At 42.1% G+C, this 14,791-nt stretch overlaps 1 protein-coding gene across 2 annotated transcripts in view; it reads left to right on the plus strand.

The window, feature by feature from the left end:
* The window catches only part of Tmem170b (transmembrane protein 170B), a 28,944-nt gene extending 22,386 nt beyond the window's left edge, over positions 1-6,558 (plus strand). The window contains exons 2-3 of one of the 2 annotated variants that reach the window (XM_005066361.4): positions 625-795; positions 5,924-6,558. In XM_005066361.4, the coding sequence (XP_005066418.1) occupies positions 625-795; positions 5,924-6,054 (302 nt within the window). In that variant the 3' untranslated portion in view covers positions 6,055-6,558. The remainder of the gene's footprint in view (positions 1-624; positions 796-5,923) is intronic. The other variant, XM_040755887.1, reaches the window with a different exon arrangement.
* Positions 6,559-14,791: the final 8,233 nt, after the last annotated feature.

Raw genomic sequence — 14,791 nt, forward strand, 5'->3', positions numbered from 1 at the left:
GAGGGAGTAGGTTTAATTTCAGTTACCCAAAGATGGAGGAGAGTCAGTGCATTCCAGTCAAGAATTCCCAGGGAAAGGGAAGGATTGGCCCCACCTGGAGCAACTGCTGTCTCTGTTGTGTGTGCCTCTTGAACGTGGCCAGGGAGTTAGCAAGTACAGGGAATCCATGTCTATGAGAAGTGTGTAATGGCGTGGGAGGCAGCAGGGGCCTGGAAGAAAGGAAATGAATGCAGGGTGTGCTCTGTCCCCGTGGTATATGAAGTCAGCGGTGAACAGGCAAGCGGGGGAGTGTTGAAGAAAGCATAAGGGATTGTGAAAATCCAGGGTAAGATTATTACAGTGACGAGAGACAAGCTGATGGATTGCATTGTGAATGGGAAATGGAGAAGAAATGGCAGTGTGGCCTTCACCTTCAGAGATCATGAAGGAACTCTTCTTCATCAAGCATTAGCATCCATGATCACTGACTTACTTGCTGGGTGACACTGTGTGTCCCACAGCAGGCTAGGCCCTTTTAGATGTGGCTCTGGTTGAGGCTTCTCCCAGCCCTGGCTGCTCACTGTTTGCTGCTGAGTCTCTAACCTGTGTCTCTGCAGCAGGACTAACCCTGTTCTTTCCTTTCAGAGATGTGGTACTGGATCTTCCTCTGGGCTCTCTTCTCCTCTCTGTTTGTCCACGGTGCTGCAGGCGTGCTGATGTTTGTGATGCTGCAGAGGCACAGGCAGGGCAGAGTCATCTCCATCATTGCTGTCAGCATCGGCTTTCTGGCTTCTGTAACTGGAGCAATGATTACTAGTAAGTTGACTTGTTCTGTTCAAGGACATCATTTTTTATGTCATTACTGATTTGGTCAGTACTGTCCTGATTGTAAAAGAAGCCTTATCTTTCGTGTACACTACTCCTCAGCGCTCTACAGTCCAGGGCCTGGAACACAAAGAGGAGTTCACTCACTCACCAGACAGACAGCTGCACCTCACTATGTGGGAATTCATGGGAGTGACACTGGCAAGGGCCATAGTGGTGGTTTGGTTGGAAAGTGCTTTATAGAAAGACTAGTTTCTGCTTTAAAGACACCAACTGTTTACTAAGGAGGGAGGGAGGGACTAAAATATGACAGTGGCAGCTGTCATTTAAGAACGGCTCATCTATCTGCCTGTGACAACACTATATAATTGCATTTCTTCCTGTACCATATATTATGACAAAACTTCTCTGCCTCAGGAAATGTACAAGTTTTCTGCTGAGCTGTCTCTCTTACATGTCACCTGGTTTGCTCCCCTGGCCGTTCCCTGACACTGAACTTGGCCCTGCTCCTCAGAGAGTTCTGCTTTCTGGAGCTGCTGCTTGAGCAGTTGCAGCCTGGGGGACCCCAGCTGCTGTCTTAGAGGTGACTTACAGCTGGCGACTTCCTGCTTTTGAGGCATACACTTACCCAGCACCCACTTCTGGCTGTCTTCTGCACCCTGGGGCAGCTCACTGCCACACTGCATCTCTTTCCAGGCTCTCCACAAGGGATTGTTTAAGTTGATTCTGGCCACAGTGTGAGGAAAGCTTTATCTTTATAGGGCAAGGGCTCCTTCCTCCACCTGTTCCATAGTGATTAGCATATCTTGACTGAAAAGGGGAGTGGTCTCTCTGTGTCTAACTGTCTCCTGGCATCAAGACAGTAGTGAAACCCATGTGGGAAATAGTGATTTGCCTGTCTGTCTGTCTCCCTTTTTAATCTCTTCTTGACTGTTTGGTGTTCTGGGCTGGCTTATTTGGGGGCATTGTGTGATTTATCCTGTGGTTTCTTGTCCACCTTGTCACAGATCAGGGTTGAGATGAGGGCCCAGGCCCAGGGGCAGCTGCTAGGGTCATAAGAGAGCTGTTGGAAGAGACTGGAATGAGCGCTAAAGGGCCTTCAGTTGCTAGGCAGAAGCTGGGTTTCTTCCTGCAGGCCATAGAAAACAAGCAGATTTCATGTCCTTTTTAAGAGATGCATTTTGGCGTTTTGCCTGCCTGTGCATCTGTGCCCTGTGTGCATGCGGTACACACAGAGGCAGGAGAAGGGCACTGAGTCCTCTGGAGCTGGAGTTTCAGATGGGTGTTAGCTGCCACAAGGGTGCTGGGAACTGAACCCAGGTCTTGTGCAAGAGCAGTCTTGTGTACCTCTGAGCAGTCTCCAGGCCACAGATAGGTATTTTTAAAAGGGGGTAGATAAGGGAAAGGTCTTCAGTTAGATATTGTGTTCTCTAACTGTATATGGACTGTGTGAAAAGAAGCAGGAGAAAACTCTGAGGGAGCAGGCTCTCCCTGCCATACCCACTAATAAAAACTACCTAGACAGTGAGTTCTCAAAGGACACTGTCGACTGGGTGGATGGCATGAAGAAGGAAAAGGAAGGACAGAAGGATGTGGGAGAGTAAAGGGGAAGGAAGAGGAATTTAGAGGCACAAGTAGAGTCAGTACTAATGTCAGGGTCCATGCTAGGTGATGGCTGTGTAGTGTTCACTGTGGTGACTGACATTTAGAGACAGGAAGGGGCAGCCAGTTTGGTGAGATGTTGTAAACATTATGCCTGTGTCTGTGATGTCATTGTAAGATTTTGAAGGGTGTGAAGGGTCTACTTCTACTTATGTCTAATATGTGTGTGCATATAACCCACCTTCAGTTCCATCAAGAATATAATAAGTTAGTAGGTTTTGGTGGTTTTATTTATTTTTTAATATTTATTTACTTATTTGTTTGTTTTTGAGACAGGGTTTGTTTGTGTACTCCTGATTGTTCTTAAACTCACCGTGTAGACCAGGCTGGACTTAATCCGCCTGCCTCTGCCATCCTAGTGCTGGGATGATTTTTTAAAACTATAAATGAAATGCTATATATCCTTGAAAACATAAGTCTGGCACAAATTTCAGATAAAAATTTGGTTCTTGTGTTAGCAAGAATACACAGAAATGTTTTGTTGCTAACTTTTTGACTGGCAACCATGAATTAAAACTAGCTAGAATATTCAGCTATGTATCTTCTCCTTTTCTTTATATTTTTAAAACCTTTTCCATTTTTATTTTATATGTATGGGTGTTCTGTCTACATGTGTGTCTGTGCTAAATATCCTTATCAGTACGATGCTGATGGGTTACATATTACCATATATCCATTCTGTTTGTTACTTAGATTTTATTTCCAAGACAAAGTGATATGGTGTTGGTTTTTCTGTTTGCTTGCTTACTTGAGTATGGCCTTGCAAGCCTGTAGCCCAGACACTGATGCTGGGGGAAGGTTTGGAGGTTAGGGGTTTGTGGACTCATGCTTAGGTAGCTCAGCGGCAAATGGATGAGCTTCAGGTCAGTGGGCTCAAGGGGATACGGTGGAGTGATAGCAAGGACCCCGTCCTCCCCTCCCCTCTCCATGTCACACACAACCTGCCCTTACCCCACGTGCATAAAGAGTGCCTTTTGTGTCTGTCTGTTTTGAGACTGCGTTTCTCTTCATAGCCCTGGCTAACTATCGTGGAACTCTCTCTGTTGAACATGCCTCTGCCTCTGTCCCTGGAGTGCTGAGATTAAAGGCATGCACTACCATGCTCCATTACAAATAAAGTTTTAAAAAGAAAACAAAAATTAGTTTGTTTATGTATAGTGACCAGTTTTAGCTGACTAATCTTTTGTAAATATTTTAGCAAATCTAAAGTTGTAGGGCAACGTGTTTTTATGGGTTTAGTTTGCGTTTCTCTGTATACTGATAGTCTCAGCATCGCTTCCTTCACTTGATATACACAAATTTCCCCCTCTGCACATCACTTAATCCTGTGCTTTTTTTTTTTTTGGATGCTTCTTATATGTTTAGGCTGAGGGATTTGGCCTGGCATGGACTCTGTGAATGCGTTTTCCCAGGCTCTTACCAGTTCCTTCATCCAGTGAGTTTATTGAGTAGCAATGTCTAATTAGCAATGTAATCAGCTTACAGGTCTTTTTTTCCACACTTATGGTATATAATTTGGTGCTTTAGGAAATTGTGTCTCAAAAAGGACATTATGATATATATTCTTTATTTTATAGCTTTACCTATTATAGTGAGGTCTTTAACTCATCTAGAGGAGGAGTCAGTAAACATCTTCTTAAAGGGACAGATGGTAAATGTTTTAGACTCAGAGGCTCAAGGTGAGCTCGGTTGCTCAAGCCTGCCATTCATTGTAACACAAAGCAGAGCTGTGGGAAAATGAATGGACATTACTTGTTCCAAAGAAAACTGTTCACAGAAACAGGTGTCTGGTAGTCGGACCATAACTCATTCCTGGCCCAAGTCGACCTTTGTCTTTAGCGTTAGGTGGGACCCCCTCCTCCATGGTAAGTCAGTTTTCACCCCAGCAGCCACTGAAGTAACTCAGCAGTTGCTGATGATTCTATGGGTACCGCCTTCTTGTTCGCTGTATTCTCAAGGTCCCGGGATTCATCTCTCAGCTCTAGTGATGTCTTCATCTGTTTTCTATTCTCCCAGCAAGTCCACTTTCCTAGGCCTCTGGTTTTGTGTGTGTCGTGGAGGTGGTATGGTGTAGTATGTACTAGGTAATTCAAAGTTAGCTGTTCATGAACTGTCTGAGTGTGGTTTTGTTAGCTTTCTTGGGAAGCTCTGGAATGTTAGGATATGTGACCATGTTCACTGAAGGAGCTCACCTGCCCTTTCATCAGAGAGTAAACTGTTTTCCTCAGTGGGAGGGCTGCGTGCTGTGCTGAAACCCCAAACACCATCTTACAAGTGGTGTGCGTGTCTGTCAGTCACAATTTCATTGTGCTGCTGTGAGGAAACCCTACGATGTTGCTTAGTTAGAATTCACAGGGGCCTGGTGCTGTGGAGAGTTATAGACGGCCGACAAGCTAAGCGCTCAGTCAGTCAAATACAGACTGGAGCTGAAGAAAGAACCCAAGTGTAGGAAAAAATAAAGAAGTTAAAAACATAAAACTTGTCAAATGTCAAATTGCATGAGGAGAAATAGAAAGCACTAGTGGAGCAGTGACTCCTTTAAATCATTGAATGCTGAAGAACCTGCCCCATCTCCAGACCCAAATGTGGTATTCGGGTCACCCTACCAAATTTCAGGGAGTATTTACCCCTCCCCGTTTAATCCAAGTATTACAAGTAGAGTAAAACCTGCACAGCTCTTGCTGAGACCAAGTGTGTCAGGAAGGTTGAAACAGTTAAAGACAGAAAGTGTGGGCTCATGGGCCATGGGAATGCTGCCCCTTAACCACTGAGCCGTGCCTCCAGACCACATTTGTTTGACTTTTGAGAAAGGGTCTCTGTGTAACCTGTGTGGCCTGGCTGGGCTGGGACTCCATCTTCCTCTGGCTCATGAGAGCTGCGATTAAAGATGTGAGCCACTGTGATTGCCTCCTTCCCCTCCCCCCTTTCATAGGATACTAAGACCTTCACTTGTGTTTCAAAGTTTATGATATGTTATTATTTTTAGCATTTTCTTATTTAGTCTTCCTGATGGTTTGAGGTAGGAACTTCAGTCTATTTCTTCCAGGTGACTGCCGAGTTATTCCAACACCATTAGTTGTATTATGAGGCAAGGATAAGCTTGTTTGTGTTCTGACTACTGGCTAGAATTAGTGCGCAGTTCCAGGACCGCACCTAATTCTGTCCTTTCCTATATTTATGGGGATGAGAGTTAATTCTGGAGTAAAAGACGAGTGGCAATTGTTAAAACAGTTTTCACATTAAAAGAGAGCATAAACTGTGTATTTTAACTTTGAGTTGAAAAAGCCATTCTTGGATTTTATGGTTTTGTGTCCTGCGGTAAAGGTAACTTTGAACCAGGCACATGGAAAAGTGGGGATGTGTTAAGTATTCTGCTGTGGTAAATGGAAGGTGACCTTTGCAGCAGCCGTGTGGCAGCTGGTACCCTGGGTGACTGTGTGCTCTGCTTCCCTCACAGGTGCAGCAGTGGCAGGCATCTACAGAGTGGCTGGGAAGAACATGGCCCCCCTGGAAGCCCTGGTGTGGGGCGTGGGGCAGACTGTACTGACTCTTATCATCTCCTTTTCAAGGATCCTCGCGACACTTTGAGGTTCTGAGGGAATGTCTTCTTAACTCATGAAATAGATGTACAGCTTCCCCAGAAATGGCGTTGTTAACCAGCTGAAATGAAATTTACAAGCAGGGACCCAGCAAGTCAAAACCTAGGGAAGACCTTGAGCCGTGTGGAAAGCCTGCCCTCTGGCGTCCAAGAGATTGCACTACCGCATTGCACCTTATGTGCCTCCGTTCCAGGCAAGGTGCACATGACACTCCGTGAAGCTGCAAGAAAAAGCACCTTGTTTAGCTGCCAATCAGGTTAACATTGGTGTTGAAATCATCATTCTCAACAGTGTTCTGTTAAGTTACAGGGACGTTTTGAGAAATTGATCTATGTGCCAAACTTTTCTTTCTGTTAACATTGATCATGTGACAGTTTGCAAGTGGAGACGTAGGTGAGTGCTGTGAAAATACTTGACATGGATTCAGGAAACAGTCAGACTTTGTCTTGTAATGCTAACTCCCATATAAATGCCGAATACCAGGCTTTCAGTACGAAGGAAGGTGTGTGGTTTTTAAAGCTGAGGGTTTCTGGGACTTGAGGCTTTAATATGTCTATGTGTTGTTATTTAATTTATGTGGAAAACAACAGTCTTTTTCATGGAAGAGTAGCTGAGTGTCCTAAGGACTCAAGTTGATTTGGAGGGTGCACACTTTTCAGGAGCTTACACCCTTTGAATAGTTTCCCTTACACATTGTATTCTATTTATATGGATTCAGACCTGTATGGGTCAAGCACATTGTCACTCACGTGTCATAAATATATCATTGAAAATTTTCCTTATACATTTTGTAAGAAAAGTCTGAAATGCATGTTGCATTCTTCAACCCTTCTAAGAAAGTTTTTGCCTCGTATGTTACAGAACACAACCCTCTAATTCACATTGCAGTGGGATTGTGTTGTGCAGTGTACATGTCTCCGCAGTCTTTGATTCCGGAATACTAACTGCTTAGAGAGTGGCCTAAATTAGGCTCTGGGATTTAAAAATGCCTCATTTATAGAAAATAGTAACTACCTTACATAGGAAGAGCAGTAACTGTAGTACCCTATGTGTGCGACAGGGTTAGGATTACACTAAGTGAAGACTGGGGGACACAATGTATCATTCTACAAATTGACAGTCTGAGTGTGTCAAGAGGCGGGGTTCATTTGAGTGATGTCATTTGAGTGTGTGTTTCTGAGTTAATACCTGAGTCAAATAGTGTCTCTGATTACATTCATTACAGGTAGAAATGTACTTTGTAATACTTTTAGGAGGCTTAGAGAAATACACAGTTGTCATGAGTCCAAGAAGTCAGAAAGGTACAGACCCTGGTTGAACTGAGTATTGTGTGTGGGGTGGGGGGCGGTAACCAGTTCTGATTACAAATGTGCTAACTCTAAGGAAGATCTGTGTAGAGACTGAATTTACAAGTGACTAAAAAATAACAGAGCACTCTAAGCTTCTTAATTTAGTTTTAAGACTTTTATTATCCATACCCCTTTTTCTCTAGCAAGAAGAATATGTCAACAGTTTTTGGAGGGACTGCTTTTGCCAGTACATAAGCCAATGTATGGTGTGGCTTGGAACTAAACAACCCCCAGAATCAACCAATAAGCAAGTCTTCACCCTTAGAGATGTGGGGAAACAAGCCTCGAGGCTGATTCTTTTTTTGTATACAAGCCTGCTACTTCTCCCATACATTCTTTATATTCTTTGTGTTTTCTAAAATGAAACCTAGGCATCTTCTCCAGACAGTCCTGGTTCTCCTTCCCTGTTGGGCTGATTTCTGCTCTGCCCTCAAGTGACTTGTCAGGAGTTCAGAGCTTTGTATGCCAGCAGGAGAATTGCTAACACAGACAGTGTCTCATGGACAGAGCAAGTGTTTATTTTAACATGGTTGTTTTATGATATAAGAAATTTATCACATGAGGTAATATGGAGCCCATTGTTTATAATATAAAATTAACTAGACATTAACTTGATACATTGAATATGTGAATGAATGGACCAAAGAGATTTGAGCTCCTGTTTCTGCTGTAGGATTAAAGTCTGAGAGGGTTAATTATCATTTTATAGACTGTCCTGCAGTCATCTCATTATCAAACTCATTTGCATTAAGAATTGTGTTTGTGTGTGTATGTGTGTGTAGTTTTAATTTGAAGGACATTTTTAATTTCTTCAGTTATTTCCATTGGAATTTTGTGTAACTATAACTCTTGGTATTTTGAAATGCAGTTAAATAGTATGGATTTATGAAACTGTCTAAATAGCTATTTATTAGGTGAAGTTTTCAGAAAGTTAGCTGTTTCTTATAGAGACAAATGTTTAATTATATATTATACTCACAAGTATATCATTATATACATACATATATAGATAGCTATATATGAATACAGTTCAATTGGAAAGCTTTGTTTGATGAACATTTTTCTATTCTACTGGAAAAGTTGATACATTTGTTCAGTTAAATTATCTTTTAACTGGAGGGTATTTAAGATTGTTTGCTGGAGACCCTTGTTTGGAACATGACAAAAGCTCGCATTGACACAGTCAGGTTCCACACTCTGAAAACTCAGCCATGGTGTAGTAGTGGTTTTTCTTCATGACAGATGAGAACTCCTTAGCGCCTCATGGAAGTTACGAGTGAAGCCTGGTACCTTCCCTGAGAAGGAGGTGCGCCATGGGCCCTGGCACAGTTCCATTGGCTTCTCAGGGGACCTGGTGCCTGTGTTAATTTACATTTAAAGCACCATTGTTAATTTAAAGCTTCACGTGTATCATCCAGTGTTAAGGTCTTACCCAGAGTACTTTCTTAGTGTTTGCAGTGTAGAATTCCTCCTTTCCCAAGCTCTAAGGGTTTTGTCTATGAAAGGAAGGAAGGCTCACTGGATGGTTTAAGATCAGAAAAGCAATGCTTCCCGGACCTTTCATTTCAGTGGAAGACAGAGGGACCTCTGTAAGATGCCCGGCTGGCATTCACCACCTAGCTCAGTTGGTGAGTTCCCTTTCTATATCCCCTATGTACAAAGATGGCTGTGGTAGGATTCCCTCACAAGTCTACCGGGAACTGGCCAAACAGTTTCAAACCCTAAAAATCATGGGCCTAGTACCTCGTTGCTTCCTGAGACCCATCCTTTCCTTCTTCTGGTGACTTCTTGTCTTTTCTCGTCTCATCCTCTGGATTGAGCATTTCAATGTCTTAGGTCTTCCTCTGAGCCAGGAGAGAAAGGACTAGATTGTGGCCAGTGGTGCAGGCTTGAATTCAGGCTCTGTGGCCGTCCCTCATGCTGATCTGAGCATCATTTAACCATGCTGAGTTTCAGGTCTAACCCTGAAACTGGATTAATGCCTCCTGGGTAATACATACTACATAACATATCTGACAGGAAGAGCTCAAGAGACAGGCAGTAGAATTTTAAAGTTAATTTTTGCAATACCCATTAGAGATGTTGTTTTGTAAAATTTACCTTTCTTCATCCGTTTTTTTTCTGTATATTTTAAGAAGGAAAAAACTTACTTTTGTCACTTCCTCTTTACTCTTAAAGTCAACAGATACATTTTGTAAGGGTACTTTGTTATTGGTGGTGACAGGGCACACAGGAGTAAATTATGGCATTGTCACCTCTGGTAATGTAGGAAGAGTGGATGTGGCTGTTTCCTGCTTACATCTTTGGACTAGCTCAGAACATTCAATGACCCTTTCCCATATGCTGAGTGTCGCCCTCGGCCTAGCTCCCCCCCCGGTCACCTGCCATCTAGTACACTGAGCTTTTGGGGCATCTGTGCCCTGTCACTGTTGGTGTTGGCTATTGTTTTGCTTATTATGTATTTTCTATTTAACCTTCAAAAAATACCATTATCTTAAGCTTATGACCATTTTATAATGTAGGGAGTGACAAGATGCTGAGAGCACTTTAGAACTATTTACAGACACTGCCCTTGCCATTTGAAAACATGTTTAAGACCATCGCAAAACAATCTTTGTAAACATCCCCATTTATTGTGTTTGTAAGACATGAAGAATATAGAAAAATTACTGGAATTTTCGGATGGGCTTAGATTGCAGAGAAGTATGGTAACACAAGTTGAGTATAACTAGGTAAATTACCGTTTCTTTTTAAAATCAGAGGTTATATTCTCAGTGGTTAGATGTGACAGTCTTGTAGTAGTCTCCTGATTATCCATAATTTCTCATCCTTTTGACACTGTTCAAGATGTAAAGGACAATATTTGATTTTGCAGTATAATGTTTTTAAAATGTATAGTACCATTTGAAACAGAGGGAAGCTGAAAGAGGAGTTGTTAGACAGGTCAGTGTACAAAAACATATATGATAATGTTCCCTGCGTTATGCAAGCATAGATAAGTCTATGAACTACCAGTGAGATAGAGTTCGCTAATACCTCACTTCAGGGAGTGTAGGCGCTACCAAACATATGCACTTAAAACCATGGTGCATTTTGTGTTTTTGCCTGTCTCCCTTGAGGATCTCTGTTCCCTGTAGGTGATCCAGTGTGGTGTGGGTTTCTGAATTTGACCTGTATGAGAACAGCTAGGATTTGTTTGGCAGGAATTGATGCTTAATATATGAAGTGTTTTCAGTAAGCAAAGAGATGCACTGGGTAGCTCTTTGTGAGGCAAGTGACAGCATTCAGAGCAAGCTGAGCTATGATCCAAATAACTTCTTAATTTAGGAGATTGGTTCACACATTCTTTACCTATGTGTGTGACACATGTGTTGAACTTATGTAATGGTTTCCTTGGTTTTGTAACTAATTCATTTAGCAGTTTCTCTAACAATCTCTCCTTTCCAAAGCAGATGTCAGATGTCATTATTTAGATGCACACAGTTCCTTGACAGAAGCTGAAGTGCTGGCCTAGAGGGAATATTCAGGGTCCATGTTTATGCAATGATTGATTATCTCATTGGAAGGGAAGTAGCTGAAGGTTGCACAGGGTGGGGGACGGTGGAGGGCAGGACAGTGTTTTCCTTTAGATGATACTCTGTACCCACACCTAGTGTGTATAGGCTCAGCTCTTGCCTTGGGGGATTCTCGGGTCTGTAATGTAAACTGGGAAACAGTATGGCATAAATACCTAGAGAGAGGAGCCCTGATGTGTGATCATCTCAGCCCCACAGCCAGAGTCCTTTCCTCCTGGATGTGTACTGGTAATTACACTGCTGATATTAAATGCTTTGTTTTGCTCGAATTTTGAGTTTGCTGTATTTGAGATAGGATCTTGCTCACTGTGTAACCCTGACTAGTTTTGAACTTGTGACCCTCCTGTCTCAGCCTCTCAGGTACTGGGATTACAGGTGTGTACCACTGTGCTTGGCTTCTTTGTAAATCAAAATGTTTACGATTCATTACTGAATATGGTTGGGATGGAATGGTTTTAATGCTTTTCTCCTGGAAAGAAAAGCAGAGGCTTTTGTTTGTACAGTTTTTTCTTAGGTGGATGTGGTTTCCATGGAGAAATATAGAAACATCCTAACTCTTCTCTCTAGTACACACCCTTAGTCATGAGCTCTACCTGTTTAGATGGACAAATAGGAAGTTCCCCTGTTTCTCATTTTAGCCATATAATCTGGCAGACATTCACCTGTGGTCCCACCCCTCAGTATTAGCCTCTGCCTTGAGATGTCCCAGGAGGAGAGCAGCGTTAAAGTTACATGCTATCATGACTTTGCTTAAGTAGCAAGTACAGTTGATCCAGCAGACTCACTTTAAAATTTACTAGCTCTCAGCCCACTGAGGAATCATTTAGCTGAACCACAGTACGAAGCTCAATGATGTCTCAGTGCCTTGGAAGTTAAGACATTTTTGCAAAGTGGACTTAGGGAAGAGGGCTGGGGTTGGCACCAGTGGAATGACTTTGTGCGCACTGCCTTCAGGGAGACTCCAGAAACTAGGAGGGCCACGGAGACCAGTCGAGCTGCTAACTTCATTTGTTCTCTAGAAATTAGTCAGCCACTACTATGACAGGTGACAACCGCTTTCTCTATTCTTTACCATGCGGCATTTCCTTTCTTCTGTTTTTTTTTTCCAAGCAAGTATGAAATGGGGAAAAATGCAGTCAAGCAAATTAAATGTGGGATTTTAAAGTTGAACTTTATGGTAAACTAGAGATTCCTGTGTGAACAGTGTTAGTTTAACGTTGTAGTACAAAGACAGGCTTTATGTAACCTTTAAGAATATGTTTGTCATCAGGGATTTATTTTTACAATAAAAATACTAAATGTACTGTGAAGCTTACAGACAGGAAGAATAGACATTGGAAGGTGATACTCAAACAGGAGTGCGTTTGATGAAGTACTTGCATTATGTGAACACAACTTTCCCTTCTGTTAAGACTATAAACTACACTGTATGAATATGTGTACTGCATGTTTACATAAAACAGTTTCATTTTGAAGGATTATTTAAACTATGTTTATATGTAATACCTAACAAGCTGTAAATATTGTATACTATTGATTTTTAATTTTATATGAGCGATTTTTTTATTTCCCAAGTCATGTACAAATCTCATTGTGTATATAGCATAACTCCCTGTAGAACACAAATTTTGCAGTGAATTTTAAGTATTTTAATTGCAGTAAGCATAGGGTTAGCCTCAGAGATGCTGGTCCTCATTTTGAATTATTTTTCACCACACATTTTCTTCAAAGGGCAGCAATAAACATATGCAAGTTATTTTGATTCTTGAAAGTTGGCCTGTGAAAATAAGAGCGCAGTTCAGGTCAGTGCTGTAAAGGAAAGATCACAGCTCACACCCTCCTGCGCCTGGTCCAGGACAACTGCTGAGCTCCACACATGGCTCTCCTCTCTGTAATATACAGGGTGAACTGCTGACAACACACAGGACATCTGCTAACGGGAACCCAGCACTTCCGTGTTGTTACACAGAATTTATTGGATTAAAATTTGTAATATACAGTATTTTAATAAAGTTTCTGTATTCAATTTCCTGCACTTATATGTAAATAAACCTGTCTTCAAAAGTTTTATACAGTGCTGGGCTCTCGACTGTAAAGCCTCTGTCCTTTCCACTCACTCACGGTGGACTTGGTGTATTCTCTAGGCCAGTGACACAGCTCAGAGCTACAATGCTTGTCTCCAATTCATAAGAAGTCACAAATGCCATAGACAAACACAATAGCGTGGCCTCTTTTGATCTTTGGTGGACTTTTTCTGGCCCGGTTTCACCTGTGGACTATGAAGTGTTGAAAAGGTAAGCAAAAAGTTGAAAGACAAACTTGGTCTAGCTTATATTTGCCAATAGCCAGTCTGTGTTAAACCAGTCCTGGACCGTATAAGCATTTATTTCTAAGATCACTGTTGTAAATTATGCCATGAGATTGGGGTGATGGTTCAGTCATAATGCTGGCTGTGCTCATGGCTCCAGCACACATGTGAAAGGCAAATGCCATGGCATGCTCGTATAACCCAGGTACTAGAGAGGAGACAGGGGGATCTCTGGCCTTGCTGCTTAGCCAGTTCCAATTGTTAAGCTCCTGGCCAGTATAGACTCTCTCCAAAGTAGGGCCGCCCCACTGAGATGGCTCGGTCGGTGAGTAAAGGTGCTGTCCACCAAGTCTCATGACCTGAGTTCAGTCCCCAAAGGGAACAAATGGAGCGTTAGAGCGAAGTGCCTGGTGTTGACCTCGGCACAGGCATTGAACTGGCAGCATTTGGACTGTCACAGTTCAGGCAGAATCTGTTTGTTTGTTTGTTTTGTTTTGTTTTTTAAGGGATTTCTGAGGGAGGTGCCAGGCTCACCATCTTCTTGAGAAGGAAATAGGCAGTCATTTTCCATGAATGTCACTGACTCTATTGGGACAAAACTAGCTTATGTGTAATGTTAAGGAAGTAAACACATTTTTCGTGTTTATTAATTTCTTATATATACTAAGGTGGAGTGAGTTTCCTTTTTTAATGGTATCAGAAAACATTCTCATTGCACCATAAAAAATTGCAAAAGTGCTAAATACCTGTCCACATGAATTAAACCAAACAGAAATCTCAAACAAAATACAGATTTTGCACACGTGCACCAAAAGTTTATTACTTTGCTTTATTTTTCTTGGACTTTTTAATGTTTTGAAGTGGTTTTGAAACAGGTAGCTGTCTTCACATATTTTATATCTGCTGAGCATTGAGAGGAGGCAATACATTTCATACCTATTTCAAGAACTAAGACAAAAACAAACAACCCAGAAATAAGACACTTAAGCCCTACACCAAGCTGTGTGGAGGACAAGTCCTGCTCAGATGGGACAAAAGAGCTCTCAGACTTACTGGATGGGAACTCACGTCCTTGGTGTTCTTAAGCCTAACCTTTGTTAATTCATAAATTGTGCCTGTGGATCTTTCAGAGAGAAGTTGGGTCTGCTTCCAGAAACACTTGAGATGCATTCATATATCTTAATACTGTCTACCTGTCTGTAAGTTTTCATTATTTGTTGCAACCAGACCTACCTTTGGCCAGTTTTGTGAATATTTCAGGCTCAGAAATTCTGGGGAAGGTTTGTAGATGGAATTGCTTTAGTTGGTTTAGGTGCAAGGCTGCATTCAGCCACTAGATGGTGCCGTGGTTCTATTTTCTTTTTCACTTAGCCGTCCAGATTAATTTGGTAAGTACTTTTGGGCTCATTCCCTTAAGACAGCTAATTGTTTTTCCTCCTAAAGATAAGTGAGCAAATTAGACATGAGAAAAGACATGGTTTCTACATGCCATCA

The sequence above is a fragment of the Mesocricetus auratus genome, unplaced genomic scaffold, assembly GCF_017639785.1.
Source record: "Mesocricetus auratus isolate SY011 unplaced genomic scaffold, BCM_Maur_2.0 Super-Scaffold_100013, whole genome shotgun sequence".
Lineage (NCBI taxonomy): Eukaryota > Metazoa > Chordata > Mammalia > Rodentia > Cricetidae > Mesocricetus > Mesocricetus auratus.